This window comes from Myotis brandtii, unplaced genomic scaffold, assembly GCF_000412655.1.
Source record: "Myotis brandtii unplaced genomic scaffold, ASM41265v1 scaffold134, whole genome shotgun sequence".
Lineage (NCBI taxonomy): Eukaryota > Metazoa > Chordata > Mammalia > Chiroptera > Vespertilionidae > Myotis > Myotis brandtii.
Window position 1 is genome coordinate 2,406,256 of NW_005354756.1, and position 26,089 is coordinate 2,432,344.

The window sequence follows — 26,089 nt, forward strand, 5'->3', positions numbered from 1 at the left end:
TTTGCTTTGCGCCCTCTTCACACTAGAGGTGACCCTATTCCTATTTCATGTGCCGAATCTCACGTGGCTCCGCTTTCTTCATGTCTGTCTGGGCTTATGAGCTTCTCATGGGCTGAGTCTGTGTCCACTTCACGGGGTGGTCTCACCAGTTTTATGTCCCGAAGGCAAAGCGGTGGTGATGTCACTGCTTTCCCTCCTCCTCTTTCTTCCTCTCTCCTTTCCCTCCTTTTCTCTTGCTCCTTTCTGATGGCCTAGGTTCCCTCCAGTTTCTCTCTGGACATCCACTTTGATCTCTTCAGAGAGTTCTGAACCATCTGTTTCAAGTATAACCTGGCATATTTGCTGTTCTCTTTCATTTCAGTGGTTTCTTTTTAAAAAAAATCTGAACTTATGATTCTTTTCTTCTCAGACTATTGCTTTGAAAAGAATGATTCCACTGAATTCAGGTTGTGTGGCACCTGGTTGGGTAATAGGTAAGAAGCTTATATTTTCCATTTCTCTCTCAAGCAGAGCAACTCTAGATCCTTTAAAGCAGGGTTCTCAACCTTCCTAATGCCACGACCCTTTAATACAGTTCCTCATGTTGTGGTGACCCCCAATTTCATTGTTACAAATTGAACATAATTAAAGCATAGTGATTAATCACAAAACAATATGTAATTATATATGTGTTTTCCGATGGTCTTAGGCAACCCCTGTGAAAGGGTCTTTCGACCCCCAAAGGGGTCGCGACCCACAGGTTGAGAACCGCTGCTTTAAAGTGATGTGGCAAGCAGTCTTCACCCAATGATTGTGGAAGGCAGTGATGAAAGTTCTCAAACAGTACTGATTTTTTCATGTCTAAGCAAGTTTAGATGTGCATTGTTAAATTAAAAAATTAACATGATTACAAAAATCATTAGTAGAATTAAAAGATAAAGTTGCGTAAATAGCCCAGAAAGTAGTAACAAAAGACAGAGACAGAAATATCATAATAAATACCAATCCAGAAGTTCTAACTTTTGAAAAAGTAGGAATTCAAGAAATAGAGCACAGAAAAAAACAAAAAGGAAGAAATTAGCAGAGAAATAATACAGAGAATTTCCCTGGGATTACGAATGCAACTCCCTTGGTGTCCCATAAAGTGCCCAACACAACATATGAAAAAGGACCATGCCAAGTGCATTATTGTGGCATTACAGAATCTTTGGGGGAAACGATCTTAAAACCAAAGAGAAAACGGTAATCGACAAATAAAAATTAAAATGAGATCAGAATTCCCACTAGCAATACAGGATAGTAGCTGAGCAGTGCCTTCATATTTCTAAGGAAAAATAATTTTCAATGTAGAATTCGATTTCTAGGCAATCAACTATGAAGCTAGAATAAAGTTATACTCATATATGCAAAGCCACCAGTCTTCTTAGGAAGCTACTTGAGATCTGCTCCAGAAAAGTGAGGAAGTAAAACTTGGAAAGAGAAACACATGAGCCAAGAAAAAAATGTATTCGACCCAAGAGAGCCGTTGACATGGGCCACAGTACTTTTCTATGAAAAGCGATACAAATAGTGATGAAGCAGGATGGGATCAACCAGCATAGCAGAAACTTAATCAACAAGGGCTAAAATTGATCAATTAAATATTAGTATAAGGATTATATTTAGAGATGTGGATGTAAAATGTTTAAAAGTTGTTGAATTTGGGATGTGTAAGTGATTATTAAAGAATGATGGCATGATTTTTATTATAAGCATAGGTGCCATGTGATTTTTAAACCACATATGCTTTACTTTGATAAAAATACTATTTTTATTAAAAATTAAGAAAGCGCATGCCCTGACTGGGTGGCTCAGTTGGTTTAGTGTTGTCCCATACACCAAAAAGTTGTGGGTTCTATTCCAGGTCAGGGCACACACATACCTAGGTTGTGGGTTTGATCCCCGGTTGGAGTGGGTTTTGGGTTTGATCCCCAGTTGGAGTGAGTACAGGAGTCAACTGATCAATGATTCTCTTTCTCTTCCTCCCTTCTCCTTATCTCTCTAAAAATCAATAAAAGCATATCATCGGATGAGGTTAAAACAAAAAAGGAAGTGCACATCCTTAGTGTATCATAAAGATACACTTAACAATGTGTGTTCTGGTGATGTGGGCAAAGACCTGTGTACAAGATATCCATCGTTTGTAGAGTAAACCCCAAATGTTTGTAAAGGCAAAAGAGTGTTAACAAATGTAAATATTCATCATTAGTCAAGCAGTTAGATAAATCATGGGATTGTAAGACATGAAAAGAATGGGGTATCTCCCTGTATGCTGATATGGAAAGATCCTCAAGCTATATTGCTCCATGAAAAAAGCAAGGTGCATGAGAGTGTTTAAAGAATGCTTCCATATATGTATTATAGAAGATATGTATTGATATATATGTGCTTCTATAATCATAGACACTTCTAGAAAGTCACAAAGTAAGTTAAACTGTTGCCTCTAGGAAGTAGAACTGGGGGTTTAGGGGGAGAGGGAGACTTGATATTTATTGTATGACCTTTGCTACTGTTAATTGCTCACTATGTCACTGCACTTAAATTTTCAATGAAAAACTAGCTAATATAAATTTCCTAATCAACCTATTTGGAAAGAGTCAATGGGTACCCACAATAAGGTATAGGCTGGGAGGGTTGACAGTCAGGGATGGCCACTCTACAAATGCTGACTTCACCCAAGACTTTTGGGTGTGAGCCCATGGCCCTCAGATGAACCAGTGCTATGGGGTGGGGTGAAGTTGTTATTTCTCTGTTCCCTTGTTTCCCATATCTAGAGCCTGTTCCCAGCAGTTTGAATGCAGGCACACCAAAAAGAATCCTGACTATGGCTTTACAAATTTTGACAACTTTGGCTGGTCTTTTCTTGCCATGTTCCGGCTTATGACCCAAGATTCCTGGGAGAAGCTTTATCGACAGGTTATCTATTATTTTTATTTTCTCTCTAGAAATATCTATCATTTATTTATAACCTACCATCTGTTCTTCACCTTTGTCACCTATTCCCCGCCTTAACAGTGGTACTGTTACATTATGCTTTATAAATTCTATTAGGAACATAAAAATGATAAACATGATATATGAAAGAATAGTGCACACACCTTTCTCTTCCTAGAAATATGACAGTTCTCCATATCCCCTCCTGCCTGAAGTTCCACCACTAGTGCTTCAGTTTCCATGAAGCATTGCTGTCGTTCTTGCCTCCTTAATTTTAAAATGCAAATACTTTGGAGAAATTCATAGGAAATTCACTGAGACTTCCATGGGAATGGATGGATGGCATCTTCTCCTCGAGAGATAGGGCATCAGGAGTCCCTGGGTAACTGGGGAGGCTGTAGATGAGGCTGTGGGCAGCTGAGCCAACTACTGCTGGGGAAGACCAATTGGTACTGTATAATTTCTCCTTGAAATGATGGTCACCGCTATGTGGAAGAAGGCTTCAGATGCCAACATGTGCTCTGTCCCTTGCAGACCTTGCGTACCTCGGGGCCCTTTGCAGTCTTCTTCTTTGTGGTGGTCATCTTCCTGGGCTCTTTCTACCTGATTAACTTAACCCTGGCTGTTGTCACCATGGCTTATGAGGAACAGAACAGGAACGTAACTGCTGAGACGGAGGCCAAGGAGAAGATGTTCCAGGAAGCTCAGCAACTGTTAAGAGAGGAAAAGGAGGTAGGGGCTTATGGGGTCAGACTGTGGGCTCTACTTAGGGGGACTCCAGGGGCCATGGGACCTGAGGCTCAGGCTGCTGTATGAGGCCTGATCACAGCACTCGACATACTGGTGCTTTTCTGAGAATTTAAACCCCTTGCAGACTGGCTCTGTTGCTATCTCTCACTAAGATGTCTAGGCACAGGGCTCTTGGGAACAGGGAACCCTTGGTTTAGATTCTGAAACCTGAATCTTCTAGGACAGATTCCAAATTGCTGGCTAGAAGAGGTAGACAGAGATAGAGATAGAGATAGATACTCCAGGTTCTGCTCTAGATTTTATTGTGGGAATCTGGAGATGTTTATGTTCAGGGCCTTGCTTGAGAGAGTCTGGGAAGTCAATAATGGTGGCTCTAGAGACAACAGGCATAATCATCTCTCCCTTCTTAAAATTCCTGTCACATAGATACGCCATTCTCATTGCTTTGCTGGTATCTTTAGATTTTTCCAGTTCAATTCTAAGATTTTCAGGGCAGGGACCATTTTTAAAAAAAATTATTTCTTTATTGATTTCAGAGAGGAAGGGAAAGGAAGAGAGAGATAGAAACATCAATGATGAGAGAGAATCATTGATCGGCTGCCTCCTGCACCCCCCCCACTGGGGATCAAGCCCGCAACCCAGGCATGTGCCCTTGGCCGGAACCGAACCTGAAACCCTTCAGTCCTCAGGCTGACGCTCTATCCACTGAGCCAAGCCAGCCAGGGCAGGGACCATTTTTTATACTCCTCACCTTCCATAGATATATCTCAGGGGGAAACCTATTGTATGTCCTTAATATCTGCATCATAGGCACATACATTTATCGAGTTCCTGGCACATACTGGACACTGTGCTAAGGGTTAGTGATACAGAGATATGAAAGAGTCTACTCTGCCTTTGAGAGCTGCAATCTCTTTGGACAAACAGGACGTGTTCCCCAGATAAATAATGACAAAGCTAGCATATTCCAATTAGGTGATGAGCAATCTGCATGGCACAGCGCTACCGAAACAGGGAGAGAGTGCTCACAAAGGTTGAGGTCATTTGTAGTGTTTCATAGGGAGGTATAACCTGTTTATTAATTACGTTTGTTCCTTTTCTAAGGCTCTGGTTGCCATGGGAATTGACAGAAGTTCACTTAATTCCCTTGAAGCATCATCTTTTTCCCCAAAGAAGAGAAAGCTATTTGGTAATAAGAAAAGGAAGTCCTTCTTTTTCAGAGAGCCTGGGAAAGAACAGGTTCTAGGATCAGATTCTGACGAAGATTCCCCCAAAAAGGTAAGTGTTGGTCAAGGAATTAATGATGGGTCAAGTTGTCAATCTAATTGAAAGGATTCATTCACTTATTTACTCATTTATCCACTCCTCCATTTGCATACACTTTCCTTCACCCATGTGTCTATTCAGTTACCCATTATTTCCAAATATCTACTTAAAATGTAGACAGTGTTTACTATCTGCATGGCACTGGGGTCGGAGATAGGGATACATGAGATATATAAGACAAACAACTAATGATGAAGATACACTAAAAAGGAGGCAGTTGCTGTTCAATGTGATGACTGACGTGATGATTGCTGTGGGAGAACAGTGTTCCCTCCCAAGCAAACCCTGAGACATTAGAGTGCAAGTAGATTACTTAGAAAGTGATCCCAGGAAGCACTAAGAGGGGAGGAGAGAAGCAAAAAAATGGAAGAGAGGGTAGCCAAAGGAAGTGCAATATCAAGCCATTTGCCACTGATGATACTTGTAGTTTAACTTCCCTAGAGCGGGGGCGATAGGATATGTATACACCAACTTTGGTCCATCATTGGTTAAAGACTGCTAGGGTGAAAAGACAATAATTTTTCTGTATTTCTAACTTGCTGTATAGTAGGGCAGAGGGGGTTCAGGTAACAAGAGAAAGCCTTCAGGTAAGGCCCAAGGACATATGGATGAGGCCAACAACAGCTTCTGCTTCAGATAACCAACCCAATGACAGTGGCTTAAACTATGGTGAGAGCAGGGGGGATGAAGAGAGATGAACAGATTAACAGAGTACAGTGATCTGAAGAAGGTAAAATTTGGCAGTTGACTAGATATAGAGAGTAGGGATGATGCCCAGTTTATAGCTTTGGTGGTTGACTTGATGGAGGGTAATTTACGGAGACAGGAAAGGAACTTGTCCTGGGGATGTTGAAGATAGCAAGTTCAGTTTGGGACTGTCAAGTTTGATGTACTTATGGATCATCCAAGCAGAGAAGCCAATTGGATATACAGAAATGAAGTTACTGGGGAATGTGCAATAGAAAATACTAGTAAAAAGCTATTCTTATCATTAAGTTGGGAGATGTTGAAACATGTTTTACTTGTGGACAAAGGAGTCAGAAACAGGGAAAATGTTGAGGATAAGGCCATGGACTAATGACTAGAGCCACTTTCCTGGGATGGGAGGGAGAGGATGTGGGCAGCAGGTGTGTGTGCATGCCTGAGGATCTGGGAGTGTTGGGGGGGAGGGAGTTGAGGGGCCTTTGCAGAAGTAGATGAACAGATATCATCTACTGCTGTGAATAGTTCTCTGATGGAGTGACAGAGTATAGAGGCTTCTTTCCTGTCAGAACACAGCATATGGAAGAGACTGCAAATACTTCTTTTAAAAAAATTCCTCACCGGAGAATATTTTTCCATTGAGTTTTAGAGAGAGTAGAAGAGAGAGAGGGAAAGACAGAGAGAAATATCAATGTGAGAGAAACACTTCGATTGGTTGCCTCCTGCACAAGCCTCGACCAGGGCCCAGGCCGGGGAGGAGACTGCAATCTAGGTACATGCCCTTGACCAGAATCAAACCTGAGAGCTTTGGTCTGCAGGTTAATACTTTATCCACTGAGCCAAACCGGCTAGATCTGCAAATACTTTTTTAGTATTTTGAAAGTTTCTCCTTGTTCCACAAAGACAAAGACCCAGACACCTAATATAAAGTGTCTTTGCCCTTTAATTAGAACAGGAGATAGCTATATAAAGATTACAGGTTGCCTTTTGAACAGGTGATCACAGAGGAATAGTTCCCTCTGGGGCTCTGGTTGGTCAGAACTTTTGGGAAATAAGTCATTATGGATGCTCGAGGTTCCTGGATAGCTGAAGGTTTATGTTCTTTAATCTCCAGAGAATTTAGAATTATAGGTAAGTAAGCTCTTGAGCACAGCCTGAGAGAGTGCTTGAGGATTAGTACATAGATCTTGTGATATTTGATTGTTCTCTTCAGCTACTGTTTCCAAATCTATTTAGGTAGTATTTAAGGCACTTCACTGTCTGGCTCCAATCCACCTTTCTAAATTTATCTCTCCCTCTTAAGCATTGTTTCCAAATTAGATTTTTCATTGCTTTCATACCCTGAATCACTGTTCATTATTGGTTTTTTTTGTTTTGCTTGAAAAAAAACACACCACACAGCAAATGTTTATTGTTATATAATTCTTTGAGTTTGAAATCCAAAATAAAGTTGTTGGTAGGACCAAACTTCCTCTGGAGCGTCTAAGGCAAACTCTTCCTTCCCCATTCTTAGCTTTTGATGGGTTGCCAGCAATCATTGGTATGTTGATTAGTTTTTGTAAATTTCTGTTTGCTTTTTGTTGACAATGAATAAATCACAGAGAAAAAAAGTTCCATACATAGGCCTATAGATATGTGCACCCATAAGAAACATGAGTGGTCAAACCATATTTCTCTTATTTATTATATATGAAATAAGAGAACTGAACATCTGTCATCATCTTGAAATGAGTCAACCTATGTAAAATATTGAACATCTTTGTTGTATGTGGCATTGAAACTCAGTAGTTTGTGAAGTTTTGAAGAGAGGTGGCCTCTTCCCTTAGAAGGGCCACCATGTCCTTTTTTATAGCCATACCTCCTAGAGCAAACCAAACGACTGTCTCAGAACCTGTCAGTGGATTTCTGTGAGGAGCACAGAGACCCCTTTCAAAGGCAGAGGGCGCTGAGTGCTGTTAGCATCCTCACCATCACCATGCAGGGTAAGTTCTGCTTCCTAGCCCAAGGGAGAGCCTAACTTCAATCATATCCTTCCATTCTTCCTCTCTTCATCGTTCTCCTCCCCTCCCCCCCCCAAAGCCCTCTGCAACCCACATACTTCTTGCAAAGAGTGATTTCCTGTGCCTTTTTGGAGCATGTGAGCAAAGTGGTTTGGAAGAAGGGGTCTTCCCTATAGGCCCACCTTGAGTTGGCACTTGGATAGGACAAGAGCACACACAGAATCTCTTGATTGGGCGAGGCAGTCACAGGAGGTCTCAGTGACAATGATACACAGCCTAGAAGAGAAGACATAGAAATTTCTAGTAGGTGGCAGTTATCATTGAAGTTAGAGTTAGGAATGTGGCATGGACATAGGAGACCTGCGTAAGCAGGCTGGATCCATCTGATGGACCTGGTTAACAGCAAGTAATAAGGACCAACTAAAGGGTGGGTGTTCAAGGACAGGACTCAAGTCACTGTAAGGAGAGGGTCAAATGGATCACTTAGCCTATTGTGCCTATTGAATCACCTCATTTGGCCTGCATGAGTCTCTGAAATGGTTCCAGGAAAATCAGAACTACAGCTGCTTTCAGACCTGAACTCATCCAGATTATAGAGTGCTGCTTGTCTCTGAGTAAAGGTGCTCCTGTCTGAATATCTCTCCTGCCCCTGAGCCCTGAAAGCTCTTGTGCCCCTGTTATAGCTGTCAGCATGGTCTGCCTCGAGTGAACATAGCATGGGCTTGTGTCTCTCTCTCCCAGGGGTTCACAATATAATGACTTGTATACAAGCATAAAGACTTGATATACTTGATTATACCACAAGCAAGTTGTATGTGGAAAACCTTTCTGGCTACACCAGTCAGTGCCCTTCTTGGCTGGTCATGTTGTGTCACAAGAGACCCTGGGGAAGAGGGAGGAAGGAATACAAAAAGCAGCCAGACCAGTTCAGAGATCACTCCTCAACTGCTCTTTCATTCTCCTTCTCCAGAACAAGAAAAATCCCAGGAGCCTTGCCTCCCATGTGGGAAAAATCTGGCATCCAAATACCTCATCTGGAACTGTAGTCCCCAGTGGCTACGCTTTAAGAAGGTCTTGAGAACCGTGATGACCGACCCGTTTACTGAGCTGGTCATCACCATCTGCATCATAATCAACACTCTCTTCTTGGCCATGGAGCATCACAACATGAACAAGAATTTTGAGTTTATGTTGCAAACAGGAAATTTGGTAACTTTAGGTTTTTTACAATATAAAACACATTTCAGACTTTGAATTCTCTCTTTCAAAGTCTAAACATTTTGTAAGTGGCCCAACCTAACCTAGGTCTTTGGTACTCTTATGTGGAGTATAGTGAAAGGATGACTTTTAGGATTCTGCATTTACCCAGTTCAGTAATTTCCCATGGGCTCTGTGTTGACCCTCTAGTATATTAAAGTGTCTTTTTAGTCATCCAGTAGATGACTAAAGAATCACTCAGTGGTAAGCCAGAAGCAAGTAAACATCTTAAAATGTCAACCATTTGGGATAATTAAGAAAACATTAACTATATCCAGAGGCCCTTTGTAATGAGTACCATGGTCCCTGGTGATACTGATGACATCATTTGTCACAAAATAATGTGTTATTTCCCTGGAAAGATGAGTCAGGGCCTGGGTTTGCTTTCTGGGAAGGAGGTGTCTGGAGCTGGAGGGGTGGGGTGGGGGTAGGGTTTCATATGTTTCCATTCGGATGGATCTAGTCTTAGTTAGATTGGGTAAACTGAGATAAGAGAGTGTACTGCATAATTCCTGCAGAAGGCATTTTTACCCAAAGGAAAATTAGTCTTCCAAATATCATAAATAACAAATAATTACTCATTGAATGTTCTAACCTAATTAGCTCATGAGTTAATAGGCTAAAAATCTGACCAAAATGTCTAGTCCTTTCTTCTTGAAGCTTTATTTTATTTTTCCAATTTAAAAATCAATACATGCTTTTTAAAATTTTAAAAATAAGGGAAAATACAAAGAAAAGAAATATAAAGAAAGTCATTTCCAATGGTTCTACGAGCAAAGATAATCATTATTTAGCATTGCTGAGTGTTTCCAGGCAGTATGTATGTATGTATGCATATATGTATGCATGTATTTTTAATTCTTTTTTTTACATTGATGAGAACCCACTGTACCTATTGAATCAGAAGTTGGTCCACAGAGCTACTTCTATGCATCGAGTTTAGGATGGGGTAGAACTGGAGACAGGTACCTCTCACCCTTAGTCCCACATTCCTCCCAGGAGGACCAGGGCTCCAGTGAGACTACAATGCAAGGTCAGGGTGGTTCTCCTTAAAGACAGTCTGTGTCTAAGTTCCTTTCCCCATACTGCCTTTCGGAAGAAATGCCCTGTGGGTGTGCATGAATCGCATTCGATTCCATGCTACATGATAAACCTAACACACACTGTACCTTCTGACAGGTGAGGTCTTCTGGGCTCCAGGCTAGTGTATTCAGCTATTTCCTGCTCAAGTACTCCAAAAATGGGCTGATGGTATTGTTTCACTTGGAAGCTGAATGCTGTACCTTCATGGCCATGCTTCCTACCTCAGCAGTCGGCAGACCCATCTTTCAGCACCTCCTCCTGGTGGATGGAGTTATTGGATAAGTTCCAGAGAATGCCCAAAGAACCCAGAGTCACCCCCCTGGACAGGGCTTTGCAATTGCAAAGGTGGTCTGTCCACCACTTTATCAGCCGGTCCAACTGTGGGAAAGTGACAAAAGCCCCCTCTCAGATTTCCCACTGGCAAGGCATCCTGGATGTTGAGATGAAGCTGCATTTTTCAGTCAGAAGCTGGCTCATTAAATCACTTTCTTCTTCACTCTCACCAGAGGCAGAAAGACGCACAGGGACGTTGTTGGTGTCTGAGGACATAGGCAGCACCTGCACCCCAACTCCTGAAAATTGATGAGAAACTTGTAGCGCTGGCCACCTAGCCTGTGTTTCCATTCCATGTGCACCATGCCCTAGACGCACAATACAAAGGTGGCAGCCACCCATCTATTATGTCCCTATGTTGCTGATGGAGGGGAGGCATGGGAGCCTTGAGTTCCAAAGAACACTTCCAAACCTCCCTCCTCTGATGGGTGGACTTATAGGACTGGACTTGGAAATGGACTCTCCAGGCTCCAGGATTGCTCGAATCAGGGGAGTACATTAGGCTCCCAAGAGGCCATCCATAGCAGTGGAATTGGACTGCAAAACCAATGGTCCCAAGGCACCAGGGAGACTGTAGGGCTAGTCACCTACCGGTAAAGCCTGAAGGCGACAGGAGGAAGAGGAGCGTGTCAAAAGGGGACAGGGATCAGTCTAGAACAGTGAACTAGAACAGGCAACACTGCCTGCCTTTAGGTACTGGGTGTGGCATTGGGCAGGGTAGACAGCAATATTTAAAGGGAAAAGATAGATATAAGCTTTGAATTTTATTTGCCACCCTTGATTTCTTTTTATTTGCCTATTATGGATTTATCTTTTCCTATCCTTTTAACTTAAGTCACTTTATTTTAGGGATTTAAAAAATAAATCATAAGTAATTATTTATAAGAAACAGATCATGTTACTTTTAATAGGGAGAATCAATCAATAATGGGTGGTTGTTTTTTCCCAGAATTGTAGAGGAGAGAGTCTTATAACTGACAGCATTTTTAAAGACTTTAACCCTTTTTATATTACCTTATCATTTTCATACTGTTGTTTTTCTCCTTTTTATTACTGTGTGTGTGTGTGTGTGTGTGTGTGTGTGAAGGAGAATGTGCTGTTTGCTATGAGGATATGCTTTGATTATCTTCTGAAAGATAGTTTTGAATTTAGCTACTACTTATTCAACATTGTGCAAGTTTCTTAAGCCTGTATTTACCTGATTATCAAAAACAAGGCAAAAATTATTTTTGCCTATGGTGCTATAATTTAGCACTTTTAAAAAACTGTTACCTCTCCTTTTAATTCTTTGATATTTTGTTCTGGAATGAAGAGCCCTGCATTCTGAGTGAGTTTTTAGGGTTATATTCCAACTCACCAATCCTCCCTTCAACTATAATCAATCTAAGGTTTATCCTGTGAGTTGCTCAAAGATACTTTTCTGTCCCTAGTAATGTTTTTCAATTCTCTGTTCTGGGCCCCTTTTAAATTTTTTTCTGATCAAGGTACTAAGATTGAGTGGTTAGGTGAGCTCCTCCTGGATTCTGGTTTATGGAGGGTATTTTTCTTTAATTCGTAGAGGTGTTGTGTAGTTCCCCTTTTTGGAGTTCTTACCCTTTGGTATTTTTAAAGAATTTAGCAGAATTAATTGATACTTCCTTTCATTCTGCCATCTACCAAGAAGCCAGCTTTGCTTTAATTTCAACAGAATGAGAAATATTTTTTCTCCATCCTGAGATGTCTGCGAGCTTGATAACATTGAACTGGGCACCATGGAAGGGGGTGGAGAGAGAGCAAAGGTAGAGTAAGGTTCATGCTATAGCAGTTAAATATTTCTTTTCCGTGGATTTTAGGGAATATTGTGCAACCAGGAGAATGCATTGTATTTCTCTGTAACTCCTGTAATTCCCTGGAACCATTCTTTTTTTTCCCCTGGAACCATTGTTAACGTGTGTGTGCAAAAAGAGGTGGCTTCCTTTTCCCACTTTTCTTTGTCTCAATGTAGGTTTTCACTGGCATTTTTATAGCAGAAATGTGCCTAAAAATCATTGCGCTCGATCCCTACCACTACTTTCGCCGAGGCTGGAACATTTTTGACAGCATTGTTGCTCTTCTGAGTTTTATAGATGTGATGATGCCGCAAAGTTTGCCAGTTTTCCGTTCCTTCAGAGTGGTAAGATACTTACTTTCTTATTTTGCTGAATAACTTAGCAGCCAGGATTGAAAAGAGTCTTCAGTGAGTTCAGTGGCTAATTTGGATTAATGAGTTCATCTTACGTTAATCAGAGAACCCAAAATGTACTACTCTTCCTACTCAGGTCTTTAATAAATGCCCTTGGGAGTCCCAGGGGCCTTCTCTCAGCTGAACCCCTACTCTCCCCTCCACCCTTCCAAGATGAGCCTTTAGGCAACCAGTTGCAAAATGTGTCTTATGGTGTCAGGACTCTGCCCTTTGTCACCCCAGTGATCTCTTCCTCCACGGAGCTCTGAGCCAGGCATCCTCACTTCAGGGCTCACCAAGTGGGTTTAGACCCAGAGCCCAGGAAGGGGATGGGCACTGCTGGTGGCAGGTGCTTTCTCATAAGTCCCTCCTCAGGGCTGCCAGTGCTACATTCCACATGTCACAGCCATTGGAGGCATCCTGGCAACCTTAGCAGAGTACCTAATGTTAACCGACACAGGGAATGCTCAGAGATGAGGAAAGCACTGTCTTCAAGGAGCTATAGTCTGGGGATGATACAAGACAGGCCCAGAAATGGCCATGAAGCAAAGTAGAGTATGACCAAGCCCACAAGAGGTCGGATAGAAATCTATAGAGAAATCACATCTGAGCAGGAAATAGGGAACCATAAAAGGTGGTCTTTTGTCCTCTCTCAAAGGTTAATTTGGCATGGATAGGATTTCTAAGCCTCTAGAGCAGTGGTTCTCAACCTTCCTAATGCCACGACCCTTTAATACAGTTCCTCATGTTATGGTGACCCCCAATTTCATTGTTACAAATTGAACATAATTAAAGCATAGTGATTAATCACAAAACCAATATGTAATTATATATGTGTTTTCCGATGGTCTTAGGCAACCCCTGTGAAAGGGTCGTTCGATCCCCAAAGGGGTCGCGACCCACAGGTTGAGAACACTGCTCTAGAGTGAGACATTTGATTCTGCTACCTAAGTAAGTGTACATTTGATACTTGGGATATATCGGGAGAGCACACTGCTCAAAGCCAGGCATTATTAGGCTGCTCTGCTAAAGTTGCATGGGGGCTCAAGTGAGCAAAATTGCATTTGTTTTTACTATTGTTTAGGCTTATTACATCCACACGCTTAGCGAGGAACTCTGGCGTTGTCCGCATATGAGATACAGTTTCTCCCAGCTCCACTCTGAGCAGACGGTGGTGGTCTTTCTCTTGGGACATAAGACTTCCCGACCTGCAGTATTTCCACCCCCAGATAGTTGATACCTAACAAGATTGTACTTTGGACTTAAACCACAGTTTATATTGAAAGTTAATATAAAAAATACCTATGAAACTAGTTGCTGTGTTTTCTCCAAGGTTACTGTCTCTAACGTATCTGTAAGGTTTCATGGAGGAAAATCCTCTTCGGAAAAAAGTGTGTGTTTGAGTAACCAATTGCCTGTGCTCTCCTGAGTAAAAACATCATATGACATTCATCATTGTCATAAAGTTTAGATTCAGACTTGTGTTCTGAATGATATAGTGCAGGAGTTAGCAAACTTGTTCTTCAAAAGGCCAAATGGTAAATATCGTTGGCCTTACAGGTCATGTGGTCTCTGTGAAAACCATTCAGCTTTGTCATTGTAACACAAATGTAGTCCTAGATGTTCGAGAATGAATGGAGGCGGCTGCATTCCAATAAAACTGTACAAATGTGGAAATTTGAACTTCATATAATTTTTACGTGTCATAAAATTATCCTTCTCTTGATTATTTTCCAACCATTTAAAAATGTAGAAAATGTCCTTACCTCTCAGGCCATACAAAACAGGCAATGGGATGGATATGATCCTTAGGCCTGAGTTTTTTTTGCCTCAGATACATATTTTATATAATAAGCATGTATGCTCAGTTCCATCATCATGCCCCCAAAGTCTTTATCATTTAAAAATAACTAGAACAAAATATTTTCATTTTTAAAACCAAAAGTAGATACAGGTGAGTATCGGATTGGGATATGGAGTTGGTGGCAATGTTTAGTATGGCTTGGCTTTGAAAAGATTTTTGAAAGTCATAAATGGTGTGGCTTGAGACCATATCATTTGTTTTGTGACTGAACAGATAGAATTTGTCCTTAACTGGCTTTTCTTTCATTTTTGTTCATTGTCTGTATCTACAGCTGAGGGTCTTCAAGTTAGCCAAATCTTGGCCAACTTTAAACACACTGATTAAGATCATAGGCCACTCTGTTGGAGCCCTTGGAAACCTGACTGTGGTCCTGGCCATTGTGATCTTTATTTTCTCAGTAGTTGGCATGCAGCTGTTTGGCTCTAGTTTCAGTTGTGAAAAGAAAAATCCAAAAGCCTGTGATTCTACGACATCCCCATGTTTTCGACGCTGGCACATGGGGGATTTCTACCACTCCTTCCTGGTGGTGTTCCGCATCCTCTGCGGGGAATGGATCGAGAACATGTGGGAATGTATGATGGAAGCTGATAAATACCTGTGCATTGTTGTCTTCTTGTTGATCATGGTGATAGGAAAACTCGTGGTGAGTGTCTTAGACTTTTTAACATGAAAATACATGAACTAAAGAAACACATTAGCTTCTTTTGCAACATTTCACTAGTGATATTCTTATTCTAAACAGAATATTATGATATTATATAATATTAGTAATTTGTGTTTGAATTTGGCTTAAGGCAAGTGTGATAAGCATGAAACAAAACCTCCTTGTCACAATAGTGCTTGTGTTGACTGATGTCCCAATAGCTATTCTACCCCAGATGATTATTCTAAGATAATCATCATATTCTCTTTGCCAGTGATTGGCTGAGGGAGGGGTTTGTGACTAAATTTGGTCAATATGATGTAAAGGGATGTCCACTGAGGAAGGTTTCTTATTCTTTAAAAAAATATCTATCATCCATCTATCTATCTATCTATCTATCTATCTATCTATCTATCATCTATCATTGATTTCAGAGAGGAGGGGAGAGGGACAGATAGATAGATAGATCATCATCTATCCATTGATTTCAGAGAGGAGGGGAGAGGGACAGATAGATAGAAACATCAATGATGAAAGAGAATCATTGATGGGTTGCCTTCTGCACACCCCCCACTGGGGATCGAGCCCACAACCCAGGCATGTGTCCTTGACCAGAATCAAACTTGGGACCCTTCAGTCCGCAGGCCGATGCTCTATCCACTGATCCAAACCGGCTAGGGCAGGTTTCTATTCTTAAAGAAGAAGAAAAGGGAACAAGGGAACAAATGGTATTTTTACTTCCTCTGGGCCATCTAAACTGGCTAGGGTAGGTTTCTTATTCTTAAAGAAGAAAAGGGGACAAGGGAACAAATGGTATTTTTACTTCCTCTGGGCCATTTTATGACAGGGATTCTAGATAGAACTGTAAACATGCAGCCACCAGAAGAACCAGATAAGGCAAAACCAGCACCTAGGAAGGTAGATGCAACAACATGTCTACCTGTCATAACTAGGTCCCGGATAGAACTGTAAACATGCAGCCACTAGAAGAACCAGATAAGGCAAAACCAGCACTGAGGAAGGTAGAGAGAAAAGATGCAACAACATGTCTACCTGTCATAACTAGGTCCCTGTTTTATTTTCAAACTTCTGGTTATATTGCATTTCCTTATTGTGTAAGCTGACTTGAGTTTGTTACTTGCAGTTGGAAACATAGGTATTTATGGAGTGGCTAATTAGGCATCTACCAGTGAGGGTGTGAAGAGACAGGAGACACCCAAGGACACCTGAGCTGGGGCTATGGTGCAAATATAATTAGGTATCTGCACATGGTAGTTTATCCTAAGACCCCAAGGGGAGTGTAGATAGACAGTGAGTAATACAAAAGTTCAGGAGAGCAGGACACCACCAATGGGAGTGGGGAAGGGATCATTAAGAAGTGATTTGTGTAAGATATGGTACTTGAGAATGGCATTTAAGAGGCAAGGAGAACTGAGCAGATAGAGGAGAGCTTGAGCAAAGATCCAGAGTCGGAAATTCTCACGGTGAAGCTGAAAAATATTGGTTAGACCCATTCATACCCACCAGACACTTCTCCCTGAAGGATGTATATTTTTGAGTTGGTGCGAGCCACAGAGTAGTTTGAGGAGGTAAAGGTGATGAATTAGGGGTGTGTAAATGTAAGCAAAAATCCCAAGTAGGGAGCAGTGGAGATGATCTGAATTTAAAGTGATATGTGCTTCAATAGAAGAGTTGTAGATTTGATTCAAACCCTTCTGCCTCAGCGCCAGTACTTACTGCAGTTCAGGCAGTGGGATCTAAAGAGCCTGCACAAAGTCCACCAAGTCTCAAATTTTGCAGGAGAGGACCCCACAGCAATCTTAGACATCAGGCCCATATCCCGGTGGGCAATTCCAACGTAAGTGTCCAAGATTGTGATTCTGGCTGATTCACAAGGAATATACTTTTGATTATACCACATGGTAAAAATGTTCTGCTTTACTCTGGCCAGAGTCTACAATAGGTATTGCTTATATGTAGATAAGCTGGATTTGGCTGTTTGTACCCCTTAACATCAGTTTTTCTTTTGTCTTATCTTGCTATCTCGATTACTCCTCAATCTCTTCTTTTTTTATTTATTTTATAGATGAAATTTCTTGAGAAATAGAAGGACATAGAAATCTCATTTGACTTGGTTTTGGGTCTTGGGGAAAATTGTACTGGAAACCTACTGTGTCCTTTCGTTTGCTAAATTGTCCATTCTGCTTGTGCCCCCACTCCAACCCCTCCCCAGGTACTCAACCTCTTCATTGCCTTGCTGCTCAATTCCTTCAGCAATGAGGAGAGGGATGGAAACTTGGAAGGAGAGTCCAGGAAAACCAAAGTCCAGTTAGCCCTGGATCGTTTCCACCGGGCTTTCCGTTTTGTGATACATACGCTGCAGCAATTTTGTCGCAAACGATGCAGGAGGCAGAAGTTACCAAAGCAAAAAGAGGTGACAGAAAGCTCTTCTGCAGAGAACAAAGACGTCATTCCCCTGGTCACAGAGATTAAAAGAGGCCCAGAGACCTGGGAAGAGTCCAGTGTACTAACTCCTGCACCAAAACCCTTGAGTGTTAGGCCCGATCGGACTTGGTTGGCCCCACTTGCAGAGGAAGAAGATATTCGATCTCCTGTAGACAATGAACAGCCTGTCACACAACCCGAGTCTGGGGAGCAGGTATGAAGGTTCACACAGAGGTTGACTTAGAGGTTGTGCGGAGCTAGAGTTGCTACAGGGCACTGGTTGCACTGTGCATGGATAATAAGGGGAGAATATGTGGTGGCTGCCCCTCAATGCCATGTGCCCATCCCAGGGCTATGCCGATCATGGCCCTGTACATGTGGCACCGATGAGAGGTGTTGGAGGAGCTCAGAGGGGAGCGAGATCAGAGTACGCTGGGGCAACAGGAGAATCAAGTGCCTTTAGTTGAGCCCTAAAAGAATTTGGGTTGGATAAAAGGTGAGGAAAGAGTGTGGAAAGTGAAGTGAATAGCATAGAAAAAGAGACAGTGATAGGAAAAAACTCAGAAGGGTCTTGGGGAAAATTGTTCTGGAAACCTACGATATCCTCTCGTTTGCGAAATTGTCCATTCCGTTTATGCCCCTACTTCAACCCCTCCCCAGGTACTCAACCTCTTCATTGCCTTGCTGCTCAATTCCTTCAGCAATGAGGAGAGGGATGGAAACTTGGAGGGAGAGTCCAGGAAAACCAAAGTCCAGTTAGCCCTGGATCGTTTCCACCGGGCTTTCCGTTTTGTGATACATACGCTGCAGCAATTTTGTCACAAACGATGCAGGAGGCAGAAGTTACCAAAGCAAAAAGAGGTGACAGAAAGCTCTTCTGCAGAGAACAAAGACGTCATTCCCCTGGTCACAGAGATTAAAAGAGGCCCAGAGACCTGGGAAGAGTCCAGTGTACTAACTCCTGCACCAAAGCCCTTGAGTGTTAGGCCCGATCGTACTTGGTTGGCCCCACTTGCAGAGGAAGAAGATATTCGATCTCCTGTAGACAATGAACAGCCTGTCACACAACCCGAGTCTGGGGAGCAGGTATGAAGGTTCACACAGAGGTTGACTTAGAGGTTGTGCGGAGCTAGAGTTGCTACAGGGCACTGGTTGCACTGTGCATGGATAATAAGGGGAGAATATGTGGTGGCTGCCCCTCAATGCCATGTGCCCATCCCAGGGCTGTGCCGATCATGGCCTTGTACATGTGGCACCGATGAGAGGTGTTGGAGGAGCTCAGAGGGGAGCGAGATCAGAGTACGCTGGGGCAACAGGAGAATCAAGTGCCTTTAGTTGAGCCCTAAAAGAATTTGGGTTGGATAAAAGGTGAGGAAAGAGTGTGGAAAGTGAAGTGAATAGCATAGAAAAAGAGACAGTGATAGGAAAAAACTCAGAAGGGTCTTGGGGAAAATTGTTCTGGAAACCTACGATATCCTCTCGTTTGCGAAATTGTCCATTCTGCTTGTGCCCCTACTCCAACCCCTCCCCAGGTACTCAATCTCTTCATTGCCTTGCCGATGGATGCAGGGATCAGTGGTGGGGTGAGGAGTGGCGGGTGATAAGGGCTGTCAATTCCTTTTACCCGTATGCTGCACCTTTATAATTGATGTCTGCAGGGATCAGTGGTGGGGCTCATGGGTGAGGAGTGGTGGGTGATGAGGGCTATCAATTCCTTTTACCCGTATGCTGCACCTTTATAATTGCCCCATAGGTCTTGGGTATTCCCTTCTGAGTTATTTTTCCTCCATATTTTTCTCGTTGCTTTTTTCTTTTGGAGGTGTCTGTGCAGATATCCTCAAGCTCAGAGATTCTTTCCTTAGCGGTGTCCAGTCTACTAAAGCCCATCAGTGGCATTCTTCATTTTTGTTACATTTTTTACCTCTAGTGTTTGTTTTTTGTTCTTTCTTAGAATTTCCATTGCTCTGATTAAATTGCCTGTGTATTCTCACATGCTGTCTACTGTATCCATTAGAGCCCTTAGCATTTTAATCATGTTGTTTTAAGTTCCTGGTCTGATTAAATTGAACATCTTTGCCATATTGAGTCTGGTTCTGATGCCTGCTCTGCCTCTTCAAACCACATTTTTTGCCTTTTAGTATGTGTTGTAGCTTTTTTTTTCATACTTGGACATGATGTATTGGTAATGAAACTGCTGTAAATAGGCCTTTAGTTATATGTTGGTGAGGTGGGGGCGGCGGGCGGGGAACGGAAGAGATCTATCAGAGAGGAAAAGGGAGAGGGAAGAATTCACAATTATATGGAAATTAAGCAAAACATTCTTAAATAACCAAGTCAAAGAAGAAATCACAAAAATATTTTAAATACTTCAAGATAAATAGAAATGAAAATATCATATGCCAAAATTGTTGGATGCAGTTGGCTGTTCTCCCTCATTTTCTCCCTCTCCTTCCTCTATGCTGAGGGCTCAGGCTTTCAGGGAGCCTGAGCCTCTGGACTCTGGACTTCACAGTGATTCTCAGTAGCCCTGTCCTTAGGTGGGAGGGAATGGCTAGAGTAAGCTGGAGTTGGCTATTTCCTTCCTTCCACGTGGAAATCTAGAGCTGGCTGGAATCGGGCATTATCCTTCCCCCAGGTCAGTAAGAACATGATAAAACCCAGCAGGTTAGGTTCTGATTAACTAGTTTCTCTTGGGGGCAGGGCTTGTTAGGAAGAACAGAATACTCTCATACCATTCAAAATGATATCTTTTACCCTGCCCCCGCTGAAAGCATGAGGGGCTTTTCCTCCAATATTCACTCTGAGAACTTGGTAGAGCTCCAAGAGGTAAAACCTGAAGATGGTCCTACGGAGCTTGTATCTCTTAAACTTGCCCACACTTAGCCTGCAGCAGTTTGTCAATTACATACAGTTCAGGTTTCCCTACTCTGGCACTGTTCCTATGGAGTTTTTTTGCCTCTGGGTTTCTGCTCTGATAAGTTGTGGTTCTCTGTATTTGGGGCTGGGGTCAGCATTTGCGCTCAACCTCACTTATGGATCTAAAAAGAATTGTTTATTTTCCATTTTGTACAGCTTTTTACTTGTTAGGATGGAGTGTTAAAACCTCCAGGTGTCAGCCTAGAAACTGGAAGTCTCTGGGAAGTTTCTAAATTATAAATTCAATCTCTTTACTTGCTATAGGGCTATTCAGATTTTCTATTTCTTATGGAGTCTGTTGTGGAAGATTTTTAAATTTTATTTCTAGAAATATGTCTGTTTTATTAAAGTTATCTAATTTGTTGACATATAGTGGGTTTTTTTTTCTGGAGTAAATTCACCTCCCAGTAGTTACTTTGGGGGTGGAGAGCAGCTATTTATTTTATGTTTATCTCATATTTTGGAGTGTTAGTTTAAAAATTCATCGTTAGTGGGAAGATCTGTCACTCACTTTAAGTTCTCTGATGTCTTCAATGGATGTTTATAGGTCATCCATTTCAGAATCAAGTCTTATATAGCCAATTTTGGATTATTGTCAAATAGTGGTACTAAGCATATTGCATATCCAGTCACTGAACCAGTGGGTTCCTTTGCTCAGGTCCTATTTCTGAGGCCTCCTTAGGTGTGAAGCTTTGTATAATCATAACTCCAAGCATTGGCCAGAGCTTATTTTGGCTCCCTCTCTTAAGTTCAAGAACTTCAACCCAGCAGTTGAAGTTTCAAGCTTTGGACGTAGTTATGGTTCTGATCCTCACAGGGGGCACTTTTAGCCATTTACCTACTATGTGCTTTAAATTGTTACTATTTTTTATTTCTGTTCTCTGTCTGGTCCATAGGTATATTTACCTGTTTTTGTGTGTGTATGTTTGTGGGTGTGTGTCTCTGTGTGTTATTACATGTGTTCAAAAGGAGAAGTGTTCTTAAATCATGACCTTGCACTGTCAGATTCACTGGAACTCTCACATAGATTTTTGGATAAAACCCTCACCTAAAGTGTGACTTCTGCACATCCTTTTTGGATATCCCTGCAAGTCATCAGACACAATTTTTTTAAATTTATTTTTTATAATTTATTTTTATGTAGTAATACATTTTCATATTTTCTTTTATGCCTTTTGATTTTGATAAGCTAACCTATTTTCCAAAAATTTCTTCTAACTTTTTTACTCATCTATTTTTACATCAAATTATGAATTTTATTTTTACTATATTCTGGTATTGTATTAATTTTTCAGGGGTAGCTAATTATACCAATACCATTTATTAAATAATTTATTATTTAGCTATGAATTGAAAGGCCACAATAAGTTTTACCTCTGAAGTTTTTGGTGAATATTGTGCCAGAACCATATGATGATTATATTACTTCTGAGTAAATTTTGTTATCTGTTTTCTATAGTATTTTCTCCAGATTTGTTTTATGTTGAGTTTTTCCACAAACAGTTTTAAAAACTGAAAAGAAAAAGAATAACAATGTCACAATTTTCATAACAAATAGAAAACCAAAGAAAATGCAGTCTTGTTTCATCTCAAGCGAGATTTCCAGGAGGAATATTAATTCTATTCTGGTCTTCTCTGTATTCAGGCCTATGAGCTCGATCAGAAGGACAAGTCCACCAGTATAAGAGTTCAAAATGTGGAAATTGAGGTGTTCTCTGAAGATGATCCTTATATATCAGTACAGAATACCCGAAAGGTAATTTCCCCAGCATGTTTCCAGAAGGAACATGTGGCATGATCATCCATACACCTTCTCTAAGAGAGCCATTGTGGAAAATATCAAGACTAGTGCAGAGAAAACTTCTAGGGTCACATCTTAAGCAAAGGTCTATACCAAGGCTTCTCAACCTCTCCACTATGACATTTGGGGCAGGATAATTCTTTGTTGTGGTGGGCTGTTCTGTGTATTTTAGGATGTTTAGAAGCATCCTTGGCCTCTACTCTCTAGATCCCAGTAGCATTCCCCAGTTGTGAAAGTAAAAAATTTCTCTAGACTTTGCCAAAATATCTCCTGGAGGGGGAAATCATTGAGAACCACTGGTGTAGGCCTATTATTCCAGGAGTTGGGATAGCTGAATATTACAGTCCCAGTAAAGTAGCCTTCTCATCATCACCTGGCTTCCCTGTTTGGGGTTAGGCAGCTGTCCAGAGGTATGATTTGAAGGGAGGAAAAGGTTGAGATACTATGTCTTTATACTCCTTCCCTTTCCTCCACCAGAGGAGAGCAATTAGAGAATTCTCTCCTGAAGTCAGGGCTGGTCAGAGCATTTGGAAAAGGACCCAATAAGAGGGATACTTTCTTGATTCCCCTCATACCTAGAAGCCCTTGCCTGGTTAGTTTCATACCTAAAAAGTCATATTTTTTATAAGGTATTAGGTACTACCATGGTGAGAGAGGGTGTTGATAAATGATTCTTCCTTTCCTTTGTTCTGATGCACAGAAGTCTGATGCTATCAGTGTGCTCTCGGAATGTAGCACCATTGACCTGCAAGATCCCTTTAGGCGGATCCCTGAAATGGTTCCCCAAAAGGAACCAGAGAGATGTTTTCCCAAAGGTAAGTGGTAGTATTCCTGCATCCAACTCACAGAATATTTGGATGGGATTCTGTTATTCTTTGAAGTTCTGTGGTTTTGATATATTCTTTTTTTCTACTTCTACTGGAGACAGAAGTGAAGAGAGGTCACTCATAGATTCTTGGGGTCATTGTCAGGTCTAGTTTTGATTTGGGTAGGCTCAGATTACAGAGACTAACAACCAGGGTAGAAACTCCAGAAAACTTTCCAGAAAGCCCAGTGAGCCAATATGTCCACCACTTTGTAGAGTCCCCAGTACATCAGTTGTCAGGATATACTTGAGCCATAGAGTAAAAGAACTTGACTGTAAGTTTAGGGTTGACTAAAACCCCTGCCAGGCCTTCAACTCATTCCTCAAAATTCTTCTCTGGACACAGGATAACATTGTAGCTAAGAGCTTCGTCTCTGGAGCCAGACTGCCTGAGCTCAAATTCTGGCTTCTCTATGTTTAATTTCATTAACCTCTCTGTGCCTCATTTACAAAATGGTATAATAATAGTACCTGCTGAAAGGGTTGTTATAGGTCTGAAATGAATGAATATAAATCACTTAGAAGAGTGCCTGGCACATAATAAGCAATCAACAAATGCAGCATTTTCTGATTCCTTGAGTGGATGTAATGGTTTCTCCCTGTGTGCCTTCATTATTTTCTGTATTCATTGAGGGGCATTTATTTCTGTCCGTCTCTCCCATGAGGTTCTTAAACACAAAAGCAATATTATTGTATCTCTATTGTGAGAATAGAACCTGCCCTGATTATGGGCTCAATAAATGTTAAGCACATAAATAAGTAACTTAACAAATGAATAAATGAATCTAAAAATTAAAAATTTCTCCATCAGTTTTGGGCTAGGCTGGGTTCAAAAGGAATACTAAGAATGGGTTTTAGTGTTGTTTGACAGCTCTAAAGCTGCCCAGGGGGTCAGAGGTCAGGCTAGGGCTAGATTGCTATTCTCTTGACTTCCATTTGGACTGGTCCTTGAGGTATGGAGAGGATGTCAGCAATGAAGATGGAGGCAAAAGCGGGGGATGGTTCTAGAAGAAGAGAGGAGTAGGGTAAGAGAAATACAATTTTAGGAAAATTAATTTATTGATGTTCTGAAAGATGGAGAGAGGTAAGTGGCAGACTGAGGAGACCTCACAGTGATTTAGGAAGATGATGAGAAAAGGAGTGGAATGCTGTAGTCACCATGAAGTAATAAGCATCCACAGAATTAAGGAGGAGTGAAGGAGGAGACAAGGTGAAAAGGTGATGTGATTCATCTAGATGGCTTGTGTGTGTTGGGACCAAATGCTCAGCTATTTGTAAGTATCTTGACAATTGATCAAACTCTTCCATGGGTGGTTGACAAAGCCTGTGTCCATCCATGCCTCATTCCCTGCAGTTCTTAGGACACTGTTTACTATTGCCAAAAACATTGCTGCATAACAAACAACCACAAGACCTCAGTAGCACACAGTGATAAACATGATTCAGCTCATCTAGCCTGGCTGTCTCTGCTGATCTTGGCTGCTTTATTCATGTGAGTGGTGCTGACTAGGAGTTGGCTGATCTAGCCTGGGTTTAACTGCAATGTGGCTTTGTGTAACATGTCTGTCCTCTTCCTGGAACCAGTTTGCTGACCTGAATACACCTTTCTTTAAAAAAAAATGGGGTGGGTTTATTGATTTCAGAGAGGAAGGGAGAGGGAGAGAGAGCTAGAAACATCAATGATGAGAGAAAATCATTGATCGGCTGCCTTCTGCACACCCTCCACTGGGGATCGAGCCCAGAACCCTGGCATATGCCCTGACCAGGAATTGGAACTGTGACCTCCTGGATCATAGGTTGATGCTCAACCACTGAGCCACAACAGCCTGACATATACACCTTTCTTAAGTAGATAGAGGAGAGCAGGTGGAAACATGCAAGGCTGCTTAGGGTCTAGGCTCAGAACTGGCTCACTCTGCTCTATTGGCCAAATCAAGTGACACAGCTAAGCCTAGATTCAAAGGGTTGGAAAAAGACTCTACCTCTTTAGTGTAAGGAATTGCAAAATCACACAGCAAGGGGCATACAGGGAGGGGTGAAGAGTTGGGTTGTTAATGTACTTTACTACAGACACTAATGGGCGTTCCTTGTAGGCCTGGCTTGCTGCTTCTCATGCTGTGCTGTGAACAAGAGAAAGTCCCACTGGACCCTTTGGTGGAACCTGCGGAAAACCTGCTACCAAATAGTGAAACACAGCTGGTTTGAGAGCTTTATTATCTTTGTGATTCTGCTGAGCAGTGGGGCATTGGTAAATGATCATATCTTGTGGGGACATTGGGGAACAAGGCAGCTGGGGGAGCTGCATTCTGACTTTACCTTCATGGGGCTGTGAATGTGGGGGGAATAGGCATAAATGGGATCTTTACTGCTGGTTCCCCTTGGGGATAGGATTTTGCAGAACAACTTCTGAAGTCATGCTGCAAGTGGGAAGCCCCCGGGCCAAAGGCACTTTACCCACAGGGAATCATGACCCAACCTAGCACTCTAAAGTGGCCCCTGAAGTCTGGCCCTTTACCCCAGGTCTGTCTGTCATTCTTGGAGGATTTCTAGACATTTCACTATATCCTACCAGTTTCCTCCTTTAGACAGCAGCACTCCTACTCTCTTTTTTCTTGAAGACCATAATGCTGCTTTCTTAAAGATAAAATGTGAGGAGAAGGCTACAGGGACTGGATGAGGGAATACTAGCTGCCTTGGTGTTTTCCATCACTTATAATCCCTTGAGAGGAGAGACAAAGAGATGCCGCTTTATGTGCATGGCAGATCCTTCCAAACCAAGGTATCTTGTGCCCCAGTGAGGTTTGGAAATAACTGAATCCATCAGCCTCCAGAACCACATAGTCATAAACTCCTTCCAGCTCTCTATCCTCACCTTTTGGTCCTTTTTGCCCCCCGCTTCACCTCCCCCTTTGCTCCTATCACCAATCTCTCTCTCTCTCTCTCTCTCTCTCT

General features: G+C 41.8%; 1 protein-coding gene across 1 annotated transcript in view; it reads left to right on the forward strand.

The window, feature by feature from the left end:
* Positions 1 to 26,089, forward strand: part of SCN11A (sodium channel, voltage gated, type XI alpha subunit) — a 108,669-nt gene that overhangs the window by 63,801 nt on the left and 18,779 nt on the right. Inside the window, exons 11-22 of the mRNA XM_014534922.1 lie at positions 410 to 473; positions 2,793 to 2,934; positions 3,487 to 3,684; positions 4,807 to 4,980; positions 7,583 to 7,712; positions 8,701 to 8,939; positions 12,388 to 12,555; positions 14,739 to 15,110; positions 18,216 to 18,641; positions 22,117 to 22,227; positions 22,973 to 23,087; positions 25,231 to 25,385. Of these exons, the coding sequence (XP_014390408.1) occupies positions 410 to 473; positions 2,793 to 2,934; positions 3,487 to 3,684; positions 4,807 to 4,980; positions 7,583 to 7,712; positions 8,701 to 8,939; positions 12,388 to 12,555; positions 14,739 to 15,110; positions 18,216 to 18,641; positions 22,117 to 22,227; positions 22,973 to 23,087; positions 25,231 to 25,385 (2,294 nt within the window). The remainder of the gene's footprint in view (positions 1 to 409; positions 474 to 2,792; positions 2,935 to 3,486; positions 3,685 to 4,806; positions 4,981 to 7,582; positions 7,713 to 8,700; positions 8,940 to 12,387; positions 12,556 to 14,738; positions 15,111 to 18,215; positions 18,642 to 22,116; positions 22,228 to 22,972; positions 23,088 to 25,230; positions 25,386 to 26,089) is intronic.